The sequence below is a fragment of the Cyclopterus lumpus genome, chromosome 17 (genome assembly GCF_009769545.1).
Source record: "Cyclopterus lumpus isolate fCycLum1 chromosome 17, fCycLum1.pri, whole genome shotgun sequence".
NCBI classification, from domain to species: domain Eukaryota; kingdom Metazoa; phylum Chordata; class Actinopteri; order Perciformes; family Cyclopteridae; genus Cyclopterus; species Cyclopterus lumpus.
This window is the reverse complement of record NC_046982.1, coordinates 8,930,800-8,949,104: the sequence shown is the minus strand read 5'-3', so window position 1 is coordinate 8,949,104 and position 18,305 is coordinate 8,930,800. Positions and strand designations below refer to the sequence as shown.

The window sequence follows — 18,305 nt, the reverse complement described above, 5'->3', positions numbered from 1 at the left end:
GAACATCACCATATCAATGGTCATTACATCTGTTAAACTATTAGTGGAGCTCTAGACATGCAATTAAAGCATCCGCATGACCTTAAACTGTCTCCTGAGCAATATAGCTTCTTCTGTGGGTGGTAGGATGTGATAAGGTTAATCATCTCTCCTTTTAAAGAACATATCCATTAAAGGTGAACTCATTTACTCACTAGAGTAATAACTTAACTCTGGGAGCACGGCATAGACAGGGCTGGATATGAGCGTTCAGACAATATGGCTAATCTGGGGGTTTGTTTCAAATTTTTTTTCAGATTGTCTGACTGCCTGCGTTGCTTGGCAACTCTAACCGTTTTAAGCCAATCTCCAAATATTAGCAGTTAACAATGTTATAATATGTTATTACTGCAGGATGGCCTAATTTACTAAATAAAACTATTCTAGTTATGTAAAAAAGGACTTTCCCTTTAAAAAATAACCTTAACACATGAAATCAGAGCTGCATTGAACCCATCCTATACATTCGGAACAGTGGGCTGATGTAAAGCACCGGGGGCTCATTTACTGACACTTCAACATGTGGAGAGGAGCAGACAGGGAATGATCCGCCAACCATGTGATTAAAGGATGACCCACTCTTTTCCCAGTTGCAGCTGACGTCGGGAGCAAACACAAAGCTGACATGGTGACGTAATTATTACATTAACAGCCTCTGGAAATCGTGATTTTGCTGATCTCCAGTGGTTTAACTTCTCAGCTCGCTGAAGTGATGTACAGGTGTACTCCAGAACAATGTGACATCACTGTTGACACCATTAAAGCCTGTTTGATAAGGGTCCACATATAAAGACAACAATACGGAAATCCCATTGTCTGTCACGCCTTGAAGAGAGAGGGTCACCCAACCTTAGCATACATCTCACAATGCTGGATATTAAAATCATCTCCAGTAATACATTTTACTGCAGAGTGAAAAATATGTTCAGCTAATCCACATTTCCATATTGAGTAATGCTTTAGTCAGCTTTAGAACATTAACTGGGATCAGGTTCTTGGGACCTGCACTAGATTGTTTGCAAATGTCGGAGGGCATCTAGAAGTGATTTTCACAAGGAGGTTGAAAATGTCTGGTCTGGTCAGATAGAAAACTGACCGGTGGTAGATGTGGTGCTAAGCAGATAGGAACTGGTATCCGGGGAACATCAGTCTCTGACGGACCGTTCATTTACGGTCACAAACTGGACTGTATGGTTTCCTAAAATCAGCACTTGAGCAAAAGGATTTCAAATCATAGATTGGCAGCTAGCATCCAAGCTCCATCTTTGTTTGGGTGGAGACCATATGAGTTAAAAACGTTCCCTCATGCCCAGAAAACATTAACAACAACCATGGCCAACACAGATAAAGGGCAGACAGGGGTTCAAGCTGAGCAGCCTACTGCAACAATCACGAGAATCGGTCAAGGAATATAGATTTTACTTGAGCCTCATTATGTGTATAAACAAGTGAGTAAAAAAAGTCAAATGGCTGCTTGGGAATGTCCTTATTGCCGACATGAATGATAACACTGTCTACCACTGGATGGGATTTCATTAGGCCAGGTCATGTCGAGTACTTTGACCCACGGGAGTGCGCTGTACCAGCCTGAGTCTCAGCGCATGAAGAGCAGGCTGTGGAGCCACACTCCTCCCTTGATGGATGGTGCGAGAGCAGTCCGCCGTCAGGTGCAGAGGCAACAGACAAGAGCCTGCCACCTTTCCGAGGCGCCGATACCCAGATGCAGTTGCTTGGCTGCAGGGGACCGACAAGCCAATGGGGGAAATTCCTGCAGATCAAAGATGTTGAATCTATTTCCTAGCCGGATTTCCTGAAGATTTAAAAAGTGTCTCCCCTGCCAACGACAGACCATCCTTCAGCAGACTTAGTAGTGAGGGTCTAGTTGGCTTTGGGTCTAGCGCCAATTAGAATCCAGGGATCCTCAGCCTCAACTGAGCAGGACTAGGGGATAGTCCTGACACGGCCAGCGTCAGGTCCAATACTCAGCTGCCCGGGATAAGTTGGGCCTGGGTAGTAACAGCTGAGAACTCCAGGCCAAGTTTGTTTTTGTGTTTGAGGTCAAACAAGAGATGTTGTTTTGAAACTTAAAAAAAGACCAGATGGTCAAGACATCAGCCATCACCTTAACAATTCTTACAAACAAATCAAGCCAATGACTTAAACCGCAAAAAAATACTGAAATAAAACTGTTAAAAATCCGTGCTTGACTAACTAAAATCTAGACGTATTAAAAGATGCAGTTAAAACAATCAATGTCTAAAAACTATGGCTTAAAACTGGGTTAAAAGTCAGTTTATGACTTCAGTGTTTTTCAGTGCTGCATCTCAGTACAAAATGACATGCGAGCATCTCACGTTACGGGCAAACTTAACCACATTCAGAGAGAGATGAAAACAGACTTGAAACAGTCTGTGCTTTCAGTAGAATCCTCCTTTTCAATATGGTGTTAAGTTACTCTTTACCGCATCAAAAGATGTGTAGGAAAACAAGCAGGCGATTTCACCACTTCTTCAGTGACATCATTGCTTATTTCTCTAAAGAAACGATATCTTCATGAATCTTGTTGGCTCCCACTTGGTTTGGCACAGTAGTCTCCGCTAATATGAAGCCGGATATTATCGCTCAATTAGAGTCAATAAAAAGTTATAGGGGAATGCTGAGAAATGGCGACATCCCCACATCTTTGGGCCCACCTCATTAACCATATCATTACTGTGCAACACACTTTCCAGTGGGCGCAGTGCTCTAAAAGTCTCAGTCTCTGGTAACTGGAACGTGTGAGACTGCTATTACCATTTGTGTGTGTTTGTCTGCATGTGTGCGCAAGTGTGTGCTTGATAATGATTCAGAAGGGAGGAGAACATATTGGCACTTTTCTTTGAGAGTCATTTTTGGGGTTTGCGTGCCATCCAAGTGACGGCACATTTATTAGTGGCTGATTGCTTTTAACACAAGCTGCCAGCCAGACCGGCGGCAACCAAACGCTGTTTATTTCCAGTATGAAAACAAGCATGAGACGTCACGCTCACGCACAGCACTGACAGAAGTGCTACTGGATAATAACCCTTCCTCTACACTTTCTTGAACCACCATGAATGAAATCAAAATTATAGGCCATTGAGTCACAGACCTTAAAGTGATTGACTCGTTTTCCAAGGCGTTTATTGAGTGCATTTTAGTACAATATTTCTCAGAAAGTTACAGCTTACAAACTCTTGACACGTACTTGTCACAATTTACAAGTGGTTGCTATACAGAAAAATAAAATAAAAACAGTTCACGCTCTTAAACAGTGTACCTGTGGACACATACATGTCTGTACACACAAATGTGCCCGCTATGCTCACACACATACATTCACTCTCTCACACACAAATAAACAAAGTGTGACATGTGCCAGCTCATATCCATCTCCACCATCCATTGTGTACCATAGGGGAATGTTATGTGAAAGGTCCCATTTCACCTGCTCTTCTTGCCCACAGGCTTCCCACTGCAACTTCAAGTGTTCACATGGTGTGTGTGTGTGTGTGTGTGTCTGCGTGTGTGAAAGTGTGACATGAAGTGTTGCGTGTTTGTGTTTTTAACATGTGTGTGTAGTATCGAGTCCACGGTCTGAAACACAGGGAAAAAAGAGAATGGAGTAGTTTAATAGTGTAGTTTTGTAGGGTGTCGTGACAGGTCAACACGGCTTCGACAGTTCTGACCTATAAATGATAGGCATGAAATCAGCTGCTAAAAGGATCGTTGGTCACTTCTCTGACAGTAACAGCACCATGAAACATTTTACAAGCTCTGTTCTTGTGTTTTGTATCAGTGTGTGGTGAATGGCTTCCATATGAAACAGCTTTCAGAGAGGGATGGCGACCCGCCTCTCCATTCATCACACTGGAGTGTCATTACAGTCAGATATTTAGAAAACCAAACAGAGCAAATGGAGAATTACACTGTTGCATAATGAATGCATTATACCATCTCATTCACAGGCTCTTGGGTTGAAAAGCAAATACATGAGACTGAGCTGAATAGAGGACTAATGCATTCAAATTGAATCATTGCCTTCCGCGAAAAGGGATTTATGCCAATCTCAAAAGATATGTGATTATTATTATCATAAAATACTTGGAAAAAGAGAAATTAATTGATTTTGCCCATTAAGCAAACCAGTTGCTTGATTACCGTATGTTCCATTAACAAACTATAGCAACAAAAGTAACAGTATACAATTACAAAGATGCTGCGACAAATTGCAATACAATTTACTTCAATCAGCTAACTATCTGACTTCCATCCTGTCTTCATGCCACTTCTGTCCTGTGACCCCACCCTTCTGTAAACTGCCTCCTCCCCCTCTTTCTATCGCATCGGCCCAGACTCTGTCAGATCTCTGCCCACTTTCTCTTCTTTAAGCATTAGGCTGGAAACCAGATGTGGGCAAAGCATAATTGAGGGTTTCTTAGTTTGTGTGTATTTGTTCTTTGATGCTCCCATCAGCCTCCCTAACCGTGGCTGATCTGATGCCTGTCTAATGGGATTCACAGCAGGTGTTTGCATCCCTGCCTGGGCCCACTGGAGCAAGGAGCCAACCATTTCTCAGGCTGGGGTGGCCCTGGCCCAGCCACGCCCTGGACAGCTTGGTTACACCAAGGATAAACAAGCTGGAGATGTGCCAGCCAGCGAGAGAGACCAGGGAGAGAGGGCAGGACACAGAGAGGAGGAAGATGACTTACATAAGTAGTATACATAATATTATATGCTAATTGGTCCACTATCAATTTCTAAAGGTGGTTAGATCTGTATTTATTCATGCCTCTTCAAATAGGGCCAATGGGGACATAAGCAGGTTCACAGCTTCTGCAGAGAATTGAGACAAACGCTCAGGATAATTGTCTGTGAATAAGATACTATGCTACCATGGCCGCATGACAAGGGAACATAACCACAGGGCCATTCAGGTCGGTTTGCTTTCAATTTTAAAGGCCAGTCTTGTTATTACTGTTTCAGCACTTGACAAAAACACGATTTCTCAAATTTGAGAACCGTTCCTCAAAGCTTTCCAAAGAAAGACATAAGTAAGCAAAACCACCACTACTAATCACCAAGCTGCTCTGACACTATCGCATCGCACAGACCATTCGCACTACCATCATTATACACCATCCCCAGACTAAAAGAAGAGAAATCATCCCTGTCTACTATCCAGAAACATCATCAACATATATTCTAGATACAGCAGTGTAATTTCACAGACAGTCCACCCACAGCCTCCCTTAGGAACAATGGAGACATCTTGCAATCAAACTAACAAAGAGCGTGTTTCCAAACCCTAATTCCTGGAGCTCGGACTGATAGACAGATTCATATACGCATGAAACTCCCACAAAGGGTTTGCCCTCAATCCGCCTCCCCATATGGCAGCAGCACAGAGTGAGAGTGCATAGATGTACTCAGCAGCAGTCTGTGGAAGGCTTTGCTACACTGTGAGCTGTTAGAGCCTGTGTGTTCATAGGAATGGCATCAGGCGTCTGTTGGCAAACCTCAGCCCAGATGCTCATTTTCACTGCGCTGAGAAGTGAAGCTGATTCACTTCGGTCTCCAGCGATTTGATTAGCTACTGTACCACGTATTTTCAAACTTGCAGCGAGTTTTGCCTCGCCCGAGATACTGGCAGAACCCACGAGAAAGACTAACTGGATTTGCCTGAAATAAAATAGATACAGAGCAATATTATGTTCAGTCAGCGGATATTTACCATGGATGTGGGCTGGCCGGGGCGTAGAGTTTCCTTCCCCTCTGGATGTTGCTGAGCACTTGCAACACACACAGCAACGGAACAAAAAGAAATAAAAACATAAAACATATCTGTACAAGTAAGTGCTCACCAGCAAGAGACAGAATGTGTACACCCACATTAAACATGATCTCCAATAAACAGATATTTTGTCAATTATTTTAACTCCTACAGCAATTGTCATATAGATCTACAATACCAATTATTTGTCTACAATTCCTTTAATGTTTTCCTCAGCTTAAGATCCAGATCGGATTGTCCTTGTGCCCCTGAAGCAGGGAGTCGTACAACCCAGTGTCTGTTGTCCTCGTGCCCCTGAAGGGAACCGGGGCACCGTGGGGAATCTACACATTGCATGTGTCTATCACAATCTAGTCAACAAACATGTCTTTGCCAAAAATGCAAGCAGAGAGTTCTGTACATACATATTCATACATATCACCTTCAATATGAAGGTTTATTATGAAATATATAATCATATTCAGCAAGAGATAAACATATTCATATTCTCTGAATCTGGGTGGGGCTGGATGAGAAGTCCTTTAGCAAGGCCTTCAAACCCAGGTTACCACAGGTAGTGTTAAAATTAAAATATGAGTGGGCGGCATCTTGCTATAGTGATAAAGACAAACAAACAAACAAACAAAAAAGCATGATGGTAAGAGACAAACATATAACTGGCTCCAAATTTTGACCAGTCCATTTACGTTTTTTTAAAATCTTCAAACGAGCAAAATGTGATGTGATAGTTGAAGATGGTGCTCCACTGTACATCCCTGTATTCTTCTCCCTCGAATTATTCCGATCGGTAATTGCTTTTTCTTCTGGGACTTATTTCTGGCCAGGTCAAGGCATCTTCACTGCACACATTGACGACGGTAAAATCACAGGTCACACGTTGTTTTCGAAATGTCTCACACTTCGGCTTACAATTTTAACATCTTCGAGTCCAGATAATAAAGAAGTACAATGTCACTCATTTTACCATACAGTCTAAAATTGTGAGGGAGTCCCTGTGTCAATGTTGGATTGTTGGAGTTATTTTGGTTTAAAATGACATGAATGGCAGTCCATAAACACATCAACTGATATCTGTCTTCCTTCCTTTATTGTGGAAAAATGGAGAAACAGTATCAAGTCTGGACCCTGAAATCCCAGTGTGGATTGCATGAAGTGTGATAACTGTTAATCGTGTGGTAGTGTAGACCCTGGTCTCCTGTTGTCATGGTAGTGGATTAGATTAAAACAATAGTCTCGATTCTGGCGCGTTCCGTTGGATCAGGGGTCATTCGAGGGCTGCCATTGTTGTTGGTCCTACGAATGCTGCCTGCTCCATGGCACAGCGCCCCCTGTAGTCATGCCATCGTCGTGGGGGACTGGCTCATCTGCACCCTCATGGACTGGATATTACTGAGGATCTTCTTTTGGTGGCCTGCCAGGGTCACTCCTATTCTCAGCAAGTCCCTGGAGATAAAGAGAGTAAATTGAAAAGCAAGAACATTTTTCAAGCAATAGATGGAATACTTTCCATCATATTGAAGATGGAATGGATTATTTCAGTATAAAGGCATTATACAAGCGGGGGGGAAAAAAGGCTTTCATTTTCTGGCGCATTTAAAGTCACAACATCACTGTGTATAAAAGGGCAATTTCAGGGTGAAAAGCTAGTGGCGATGAACAGAAAACACAAATTTACAAGAATTAATTGTATCACTTGAGAGAAGACTTAGTAATGCATGTTGCTTTGCATTGTAAAGAGACTGCATAAATGCCATCGAGCCCCAAGCATACATTCTAAATAAAAAATGTTAGAATGATTATACATTTTCACATAAATTTGTAGACCAAGCAACATTGTTAATTAAAATAAATGAAGTGCAATATGCATGTCTACTGGTACCATAAGTGCTATGAGAAATGATGTCATGACCCAGGCTTTGAAACACTCAAGAACACCAAAAACAGTAGCAAATAAATATGTCTCTCAAAAATGTATTCAAAGGATTTACATCTTTATGCATTTTGGAAAGTTGTTCATAGAAAATCTTTTTTTTTAAGATGCAATCCTTGAAAGACTTGAGTCACCGGGTGCATTCATGGTATAAATACACACACTTGATGTTGAGTAATTTCATACGAGTGTGCCCATCAAGTGGCATATAGATTTAGAGCTCTTGCTTTGCTCATGAGCAGGTGAACTCACTCTGAGGTCATTTGAGCCACCAGCTGCAGGGAGGTAAAACCTGAGTTTAGGAAGTTGTCTCTGTACTGGATCATCTTGATGGCAGCGAGCCAGTCCTCTACTGAGCTGAAGGTGTTAAAGTCAGGTATGGATCTGTCCAACAGTGGCTGAGAAGGCCTGCAGAAGCGAGAAGGGAAATGGGAGGTAAGAGGAGGTGAGTATAGTGCAGGGCTTTGATGCAATATTAAGAAAGGAGGATTTGAAGAGAAGGAGAGGAACTGTGGTTACGGCTTTCGCGTAGGTGTGTGTGAGAGGATGCAAAAAGGAGAAGTAGAAAGTATGAGATATATCTATCTATCTATCTATCTATCGAGAGAAAAAGCTCCACTCTTTGGCCTGAATGAAAGTGCCGCAACTACCAAAAGCACAAATACTACCCCTACAACAAAAAAGCATGCTATTGGGATTGTTCTCAGTGTCAGTAATAAGAAAACTGATCACAACGAAAGAAACAGTGAACTGAGCTCAAATACTGGAGGGACCTTGATGAAAAACAGGCTCCATTGCACAAACTCAAGCTCACACGGAGCCAGAGGTTCACCTTTTAATATGGCAGCTGCACAAAGCACACAGCAAAACGAGTGGCTTCAGGACAAGTCTCTGAATGACCCTCACTGTTTGGAATGGAATGGAAAATCTGTGGAGGAACTTCAAGACTGCAGTTCACAGAAAGTCCACAACCAATCTGGATGAGCTTGAGAGGATCTTCGAGGAAGGGTGGAAGAAATTGCCCAAAACAATGGCAATATCATATCCCATAAGATTCAAAGCAAATCCAGGCAAATGGTCCGTCAACAAAATAACATTCTGAATCGCTATGTAATTTGATATTTGTTATTACATTTTTCTGACCAAAATGTGGAAAAATATAACTTATTAATGCCAATATGGGGGTGTGGATGGGTAAGAGGAAAAGTTCAAGTTTGATGCAATCAACAGTAATAAATGAATGTATATTTTATGAGGGGATGAAAAAGCTAGCGTGTGCGTGCTGGATAGTTTGTGCAGACAGCATGTGTAAATGCTGTATATATACTGTATAGATGAAACACATATTTGTGTATACGTAATGTCCACTTTAGAGTAAATGCCCGTGTCATGTGCTCTAAAGGCGTGTTTTTACTCACACTGCAGGGATGTTGGCTACAGCTTTGAGGCTGGTGGGATTACGGATCATCTTGTCCAGGGTGCTGACAATGTCGGTGAAGCGGGGTCGCACGTTACGGTCCTTCTGCCAACAGTCCAGCATCAACTGGTGCAGAGCACTGGGGCAGTCCATAGGTGGTGGCAGACGGTAGTCCTGTTCGATGGCGTTAATCACCTGGAGGGGAGGGGGGGGGGAGAGTTTTTATTTATTCAGTGACTGATGATTATATTTTATATACCAAACTTCATACAGTAATTAAAACTTGTTGCTGTGAGTCACAGATTTTTTTTGTCTACCAGCTGGCTGGTTGTCAGTAATATACTTAATTAAGAACAAAATACCAATTTGAGTTTGCAGTGACTCATGATATTTAGCATATGCATGCACTCTGTAATCCTGACACGCTCATCCCAGCCTCAACCCCCATCCCCCCCCGTCCCATACGGGCACACTCCGTCTGGCCACTCAAGAAACAGTTAGCATTCATGCTGATGTGCCCTGCTTATTGACTCCAGCCAATCATATGCCACTCCTGGAGGACAGAGCAAGGAAAGAGAAAGAAAGGAGAGCACAGGCAGTGTCACTGTATAAAGAAGTCACTTGGGAATGGGCAGATTGTATATAATTAACACTGTGAAGCGCAGCCACTTGACACATGTTTCTTAAAGGCTGCCTGGCCTTGTTAAAGAAAAGCTACAATTAAGAGTTTCAGGTTTGTTGGAGTGAAGTGTTTTCTAAGAGTTGAACAAAGTTTGATCAGAACTTGAGACAGAGTGGAGTACCTCTAATCCAATGAGCACCCTTGAAACTCAATTCACTTATTTTTTGCGATAATATATGGTATGGAATACATTTACTAACTATCGTACCAAAGTCACATAAAAAGCTTAATCTGCAGCTATGAAGCCACTTCTGAGACACTACAAACACAAACGACTGCCCAGAATGCAGCATTGCACATTGCTGGACCTACCTCTCACCCATATCCATGTCTATAGATGTAATCTTTTCTTAAAAATGCGTAGTTGCAAGATAACGGTTTGGTGTGAAATGTAGTCTAAAAGATACTATCCTTAAAAATTAGAGGCTGCTCTGTAGGTTGCCAAGTCCACCCCGGAGTTGAATGCAACTCAGCACAATCTTGACAAATGGTGCATATGGAGAAGTGGTTGTGTGCGAGAGTGTGTGTGTTTGTGTGTGTGTGTGTGTGTGTGTGTGTGTGCGTGTGCATGTGTGAATGTGTGCGGGGACTGAGCAGCCGGACATGCTGAGCCGTGCCAGTCCTCCCACCAGGCAGTGTTTGCTGCTGGCCCACTGAGGCAACATCTGCTGGGTTGGACGGTCCTTGTGGAGAAGGGTCCATAGAGGCCTGATGGTTGGCTGATAGTCTCCCTAAGGGAGCTTAGTGAGAGAGACTTTGTAGTATGGGACTATATCCAATGGTTGAGAGTGTTGGTGTCTGTGTGTTTGTTGGAGTCTGTGTGTGGACCTTGTCCAAACGGACATGGGAACAAAGCAGAGCTCTCAGCAATCATCCATTGCTCTCAAAAGCTGGCCAGGAAGGAAAGAGGATAGTGTGTGACTGTATCCATAGTACATCTGCTTTCAAAGTCAGAGTCAAGGACATCTTCAGTGATGATGCTATGAGATGGGATCCGATAAAAAGTATTTGATTTATTACAGCTTCCTCTCTTATGAGCTATCCTTGATTGTGTATCTATGGGGTGAAAAGACACATCGTTAAACCACATCTGTATGGAAATGGCCATCCTTTAAATGAGGCAGTTTATTCAGATGCAAATTTGTTTTTTACACTTACTTAAATGTTTCTTTTTATGATCCTTCTTTAAGATCCCATGAAATAGATACTTTAACTTTCTAGAAAGCTGCCACTTGCTAGTAAGAGGTGCATCTTCAGTGTTGATGCCATGCTGTACTAGTGGGTGTCAACATATTTGACAATTCAGCCTGTTCCATCAAATAAAAAGTATATTTTCTTCATAACTGAAAGCCTAGTTAACGCTCATTATCTAATGTTTTGCCCCAATATCCTTTTTAAAAGGGAACAAATTATACAAATGTATTGGTCTACCAATAAATACTTACATCCTGGTTGGACATGTCCCAGTAAGGCCTCTCTCCAAATGACATTACTTCCCACATGACGATGCCGTAGCTCCAAACGTCACTGGCTGTGGTGAACTTTCTGTAAGCGATGGCCTCAGGTGCTGTCCACCTCACTGGGATTTTACCACCCTGAGGAAAGCAGAAAGGGGATTACAAAGGGGCAGAAGGTGAACATTTTAGAAAAGTTAATTGTTTTTACATTGTCAACATTCTTTTTTGTTGTAAGACATTAAAGTCTGCCATTATCCTCAACACCACCATCCTTTCCTCAGCTGTATAATAAAACTCTTTATCCCTCCCCACATTCAGCTAGTACCAATACTCCAGCAGCCAAAAAATACACAAGAATCTGCTTCTGTCTCAGCAGCAGCTCCCAACAGTATCCGCCCTTCACACATCGACCAACATCACATTTAGTTATTTGAATAAAGGAAGATAGGCCCAGGCTTCGGCTCGTACATCGAGCGTGTCTGCCCGTAATTGGGCTACCTGGGCCTCAGGCATGCCACGTGCCCTGTTGACTGAAATTGACAGCTGCTTGTTTAATATTCCACACACACACACATATATTTATATATATATATATATATATATATATATATATATATATATATATATATATATATATATATATATACACATACACACAGTTGGGAAAATATGCACAATTGCCCCCCCCCCAACAACAACACTTCCCCTTTTATTTGAGTTGAGCTTGACACCAGTTTAATAGTGCCAATTAGCTGAAATAAGCATATGCAGATAAGCCATTGTTTGAGACTAACCCAAACCCAAAAAGCAACCGACACAGACCACCCTGTTCTCTGCTCGCTCTCAGAGAGTAAGACAAGACTCAGAGAGAGAGGAGGGAGGCATGTAAAGAAAGAGACAGAGAGGGAAATGAGAGATTAGTGAAGGGAATCAGAGACAGAAAAACCGGTCTTCTGCATCGTTTCTCTACTGCAGGCGGTTGTTTGAAACGCTGCACAAGAGTAATCACAAACAGGTCTACTTGTGGGAATTCCTGCATGTGCACTGGACACACACACATGTGTAGGTGTTACAGGTCAGTGCTGCATGGGGTACTGCAGAGGTGGAGAGGCTGAGCTCATTAACAAGCACCTCTTTTGAGTTTGACCTTTGAGAGGTTGCTGACGCTGAAAATAGATTTAACATTTGACCCTGCAGGAAGACTGCTTACAGGACACACTGCAAGACACAGAGGCAACACTCCGGCCTCAATGATCAACACGAGCCAGAGGAGAAGAATACATGAAGCATTGAAGGAATGTGGCGATGGTGCAGTGTGTGGTTGTCTGTGTGTGACCAACAGAGAAAATGACAGAACAAGAAAGAAATACGGAGAGGAAGAGATCAATAGTTTAAGCCCCAGCGACTTCAGTGCTTTTCTCATATCTCAGACTAGTTCATATCTGAATCGTTTTATCTCTACTAAGACCCCAAGACACTTTCTCTTGCCCTTTCTTTTGTCTGAAGGAAAATGGAGCTCCACAGTCCCAATATCATCCCTGAGAAAAAGCAGAAGGGACAATTTCCTCCCTTTTCATATGTCACTATGTCAGGGGCAATGCTTCAAGTCAATTATTTAATTTGGAAGAACATACATAGGACGAAGAACGAAGAAATAAACTGAATAAGATGACACAAATTGCAGCTCCAAGCTAAACGCTCTCTACTATGGCCCCTCTATCATTACTCGCTAGCTGCCTCCCTTGCTCTGTACATCTGGTCTCATGCCCCAGGACAATGTTGGGGATATGAGCGTCGCTGCAATGGCCGGAGCAAAGACACAGGCTTCACAAGAAGGTCCTTGTGCGCCTCCAATGAGACAGACTTTAGTAATAATATTTCCAAGGCGGGTGAGTCAGAGGCAGCTATGCAAACCCTTAGTAATTACTGCTGTGGGCCAGTGATAGCTCTGCCAAAATCCTGCTTTAATAACATGAAGTGTTGAACAGCTCATGCATATAGGGAAGAAGGCAAAAACATGATAAAAAGCTTTGGAACTTTTTATTCCTGTAAAACGACCGCTGGTACCATATGGAATGAGTTGGAGGAGGAGGAGGAGGGAGGTAGTAGTAGAAGTGATGATGGGAATTAAAACAGACCTGAAGTTAACACAAAAGCAGGAGTGCTTTGTGGTGCCTCGAAGCATGTGGAGAGCTCTTTGGATATGGTATATTGTGCTGGCTACTGAATAAGGAACAAGCGGTTTTCTGTTTGCCTTGAAGTGTAATATCGCCCCTGAAACTGAATTCACACACTGCTATTATCTTGGACAGTTAACTCAGAATGTGTGTGTAGATAAGACAGACAGTAGCACAGTCACTGCTGCCGCAGAACTTCTAGGCCTTGGGAGGAGTAATCTGTAATGATATCAAGTGACACTTTGCAAAACTCCCATGATAATAAATAAAGTGGGTGCCATACAGTGCCTGATTCTCCAGAGATACGGGATGGGTCTATTTTCTGGTGGATAAATGTTGGCACTGTGAAGAAAAAGTGAGTGGCCAGAGGAGGGAGGGGGAACCTTAAATAAATGTGCCACAAAGATACCTTACGATACTGTCAAAAAAACTCTCGCCCATTTTGTTCTCTGTCGGAATTTCCACATTAGTCATGTGGACAACACATCCAACCATGTTTTCACACGTAATTCCTAGCTAGAACACCTCGAGCAGAAACAGGAGTGTGCTGTCAACCTAATGTCACCAGAATGAGATTCACAATACTGGTTCCACCCGGTTGTGACCGTCTGTGTCAAGCGGTGCCCAGCTCTGACAGCTAGCGACATGTCTGGAGTGCAACTGCGACAGAGATGTGCCGGAACTGACAGGTCAAGAGGTATCACAGTGAGACTATAGCATGTTCCTGTGACAGCCTGGTCCGACAGGATAAACATGTGTTGGCGAGGTAATGTGTGTACTTACTGGTGTCTGTAATGGTCTCTTGGCCCAATAACGTGTGTATATAGACATTGATACATAAAAGCAAGGATATGAAACACCTGTCATGTCTTTGCTTGTGGCTTGGGCTATCTATCCACCAATGTGCCAGATATCTTCATGTCGACTGTCACTGACATGCTGCTGCAAAATGAAGTAGAATCTGAAGCAAATATACCTGTCTGAGTACAAAGACTAGTCAACACGAACATGCAATATTGTCCCAGATAAACGCACTGTAAATGAAACATTAAGAGTTCAGTGTTTGGTCTTGTTTTTACTCAACATTTTCACTTCACAGAAAGTATTCAGATATTCCAAGTAAACTTTCTCCTTAATCTTGAAGACAAATATGCAGACATCCTTCTCCCTGTCTTATTGTCTCCCTTGTTCCCTCTTCTCTTCTCCTTTCCTTTACTCCCCCAACTTCACTTATCCATTTCCAAACAATGCACACTCAAATGGAATTGAGCACATTTACTTAGGCTACGGAGAGTGCTCCATCAACATCCTTTTAATGAAATCCTGAGAGCAACGATCTGCCCTGGATGCCTGGCCAAATAGAAAGAGGAAGAGAGTGGGATGGAGAGAGGCCAGTAAAGGAAGAGTGATATAGAGAGATGGGGAGGAAAATAGAACACAAAGGGGTGGAGATGTTGGTTTCTCAGACACCCATGGGAATGTATGGTGGAGAGAAAGACACATGTCCTTCTCGATGTGTACAATATATACAGTCATGACAAACTTGAGGAAAGCATTTGTCACAGTTCCCAGACAGTCTCACATTAGGCTGGGAATAGTTTAGCTTTGGATTTGATTAACAAATTCTGAAAATGTCTCAATACTGCGTAGGAAGATAAGAGAAGGGAATGAAAAATTACGATACACCCAGAATAGCACCCCATAATTGCTCTACTTCTGAAAAGAAATTATTAAAATACTTATGCTTCATATTGCAAGGAACCTTCTTTCTATAGCATCCTGATCCCATTAGGCTACCAAAATAATCACTGAAAGGAACTGAAATCCGGTCAGGTTACAGTATGCGTGACAGCACAATACAGCAAAAGATAAATAGTTTAAGGTGTAGCCTATTATTTAAATAAGGTGCTTTAACTAAGAAATAAGTTAATAATGTAATTAAGTGCACCAGTCCAACTACATCCCAATAAACAATAGGACAATAAAGATGTGTAAAAGTCATTAATGAAATATTCAGGACTTGTTTGTACTGTTTCCATACTCTTCATTGTCACCTTTAATAACTGGATTCCAGAGTTTGCGTGAGCTTAGTTAGCTAGCTAGATAGCGAGCTGCTAGTGACAGTTGTAGCTTTAGCAAAATTGATGGTAGCTGGATAAAAATGTGAGATTGATGAGTGGTAAAACTGCTACCGTCATACTGTATAACAGGTGCTGCAATGACTGCTGACTGTCCATATGCCCAGATTTCACCATCAAATAGAAGAAAAAAAACATGTCATTTATAAAAGTGAAAAGTGAAAACCCAGAAATTAGTTTGCATTTTTTGCACTTCCGATTCCCTGGTCTCTTTCTTTAATGGGTTTTGAGTTAGACGCAAAAATCCCATCAAGGAAGAATATGAACAATTTAAATAGTCATGTCTACACTTTTATTTTGAAGTTATTAAAAAGAGCTTCTTATTAGGAAATTACTGCTTAAATCTCCATTCTGTAGTATATAATTCACAAGGAGACACAGGCTCACCAACAAAGAAGGTATCTCTTACACCGATTTAGTTGTACACAAACCTTTCATTGTGAATCCTGCTCAGATGCAAATGTGGTCCAACACCCGCAGATGGCGAATCAATGCCCAACTTATACTGGCTAAGGCAAACACGACAGAAGGTATAAATCAAAGTGGAGTGCTTTGGATGGTTGCTCCCGCTTTTGATGCAGGGACCAGGTATGGATCATGTTACTTTCCTTCTGTTTTCCAGAACCTATACACCTCCTTCACATTCATATTCTTATCCATTCATGGAAATTGTCTGCTGCTATATTTAACCCAAGACTGAGCAAATTAAACTCTCCAATCTGAATAAAATTAGCCTGAAAACAACTTAATTAGTTTCAAATGAAAACAATCGAGCGATAACAATAAACCAGGGTAGGGCAGCATGCTTTGTATTTCGCTGCAATTATGTATGAGCATGACAGGGGTTCTATTTCCAGCAGCAGCGACTTTAGCTTGGCAGGACACTCGAGTGGGAAGCCACACAGGGATCATGCATCGTCACTGCAGTGGTGACTCATACTTATGTGTGGTGTGGGGAAGTGGAGGATCTGAACAGGAGAGCGTGAAACTCTCTATGTGTTCTCCCAATGTAACTGACAGATGACAGTAAGCACCTGGCATGTGAATGCACTAGTCAACACCTCCCTCAAGCTTAAATAAGGGAGGTGGAAACAGCAGGGTACATGACAAATGCCAACAATTACATTGAACATTTCTCTGATGCTCTTACCACACACCTCATGTGAGTGACATCCAGTTCAAACCCACTTTCCAACTCATACATTTGTAGGTATCGACCCCGCATTGGTTTTCCAAAACAACTGCTACAATATTGTGCTGCACTGCACAATATAGCCAGTGAGAGTTTGAGAAAATACAACCTGTGTACACACATATGTGTGGTTCCAGCTACAAACAGGCACAACACATATTTGTGTACACAGGTTGTATTTGAACATCAAAGACTACAGTAAACCTCGGCTTGTGGAAATATGGAGGGAGAATGTCAGACTTTTGTGCATCATCAAAGAGAATCAGTGGAATACATCTTCCTTTAGATCAAGAAATAAAGAAGAAAAGCTCTCCATATTTTAATGTTACAATACCCATTTTTGACAATACTGTAGTGTGGAATTGCCATGTGGCGCAGTGTGAACCACACATCAAATGTGAGATATTGGTTATAGTGTAGGCACTGTAAGCGGCTTGGTGGATACCACTGTTGACTTTTTCAAACGCTTTTTAACACAGATTTTGCCAAATCTTTTTCACATGAAATGTCAATTAAAATGTATATATTTATCTGTATATTTTAATTTTTAGTTTGTGTATCTCCATCTGTGGTTAGCAGGTCCGTCTTTCATTCAGAAGATCGGCGGTTCGATGGCCGCTGCCCTAGTCAATGTCTCCTAGAACAAGAACTTGCTCTCTGCCTGAAAGGGGATGTGTCCTTGGTATGTTATGATGTATGGATATGGGCAGTTGTGGCCAATGTGGTGACAATAAAAATTGCAACGAAATATGATACGTCAGAAAAAGTCCACTTGTTTTCTATGTTCCCATTTCCCTTCCTGTTTACTCAGAGACTCTGTCCCTTTAACTTGCAAAGCATAAATATTTCACCACAAGTTGAGTAGACAAGCCAAAAAAGTGGATGGGTCTGAAGCCAAAAGGAGAGGCGTAAAGGATGCAAATAGAAAACAGACAAATGACAGAATCAACAGCGCAATCCACATAGTGTGAGCACTGGAGCGGAGCTCAGAGAATGTCACTAAGGTCACAGGGATTTGACGGATGAGCTTTGTTACTGGCTCTGTGTGACCTCGCCTTTCAGCCCCTCTCAGCCTCAATGATACAAACAACAAACACACACATGCACACAACCTAAAAACACATACACAAAGAAAGGTACCTCAGGGACATATGTGGATACCCAGGAAGACCGCACAAACACACACTTTTAACCCACTCAGTCAAATTGTACAGTACACATCGAGGGACATGCAAGGCAGTGACAGACGTTTCAAATTGTCAGTTGAGGCAGAAGCTGAAATTCCTGCCTTCCTCACTATGGTCCTGTGGCTCAGTGATAGACTTGACAGACCACTCTTACATGACAGATTTTGGAAACATATCCACACAAACACATTACATATTGATCCCTTGCTCTCTTATGTCAGCCACAAACTAACATTAAACCCCAGTGGCAATGCCCAGTTCTTTGACTTTCCCT

The 18,305-nt window shown here is 42.1% G+C and overlaps 1 protein-coding gene across 1 annotated transcript in view; it reads right to left on the bottom strand.

The window, feature by feature from the left end:
- Positions 1 to 3,197: 3,197 nt before the first annotated feature.
- Positions 3,198 to 18,305, bottom strand: part of LOC117746320 (ephrin type-B receptor 1-B) — a gene marked incomplete at its 5' end in the record, with an annotated part of 95,395 nt that continues 80,287 nt past the window's right edge. The window contains 4 exons of the mRNA XM_034555377.1: positions 3,198 to 7,294; positions 8,034 to 8,189; positions 9,200 to 9,393; positions 11,326 to 11,475. Of these exons, the coding sequence (XP_034411268.1) occupies positions 7,186 to 7,294; positions 8,034 to 8,189; positions 9,200 to 9,393; positions 11,326 to 11,475 (609 nt within the window). The remainder of the gene's footprint in view (positions 7,295 to 8,033; positions 8,190 to 9,199; positions 9,394 to 11,325; positions 11,476 to 18,305) is intronic.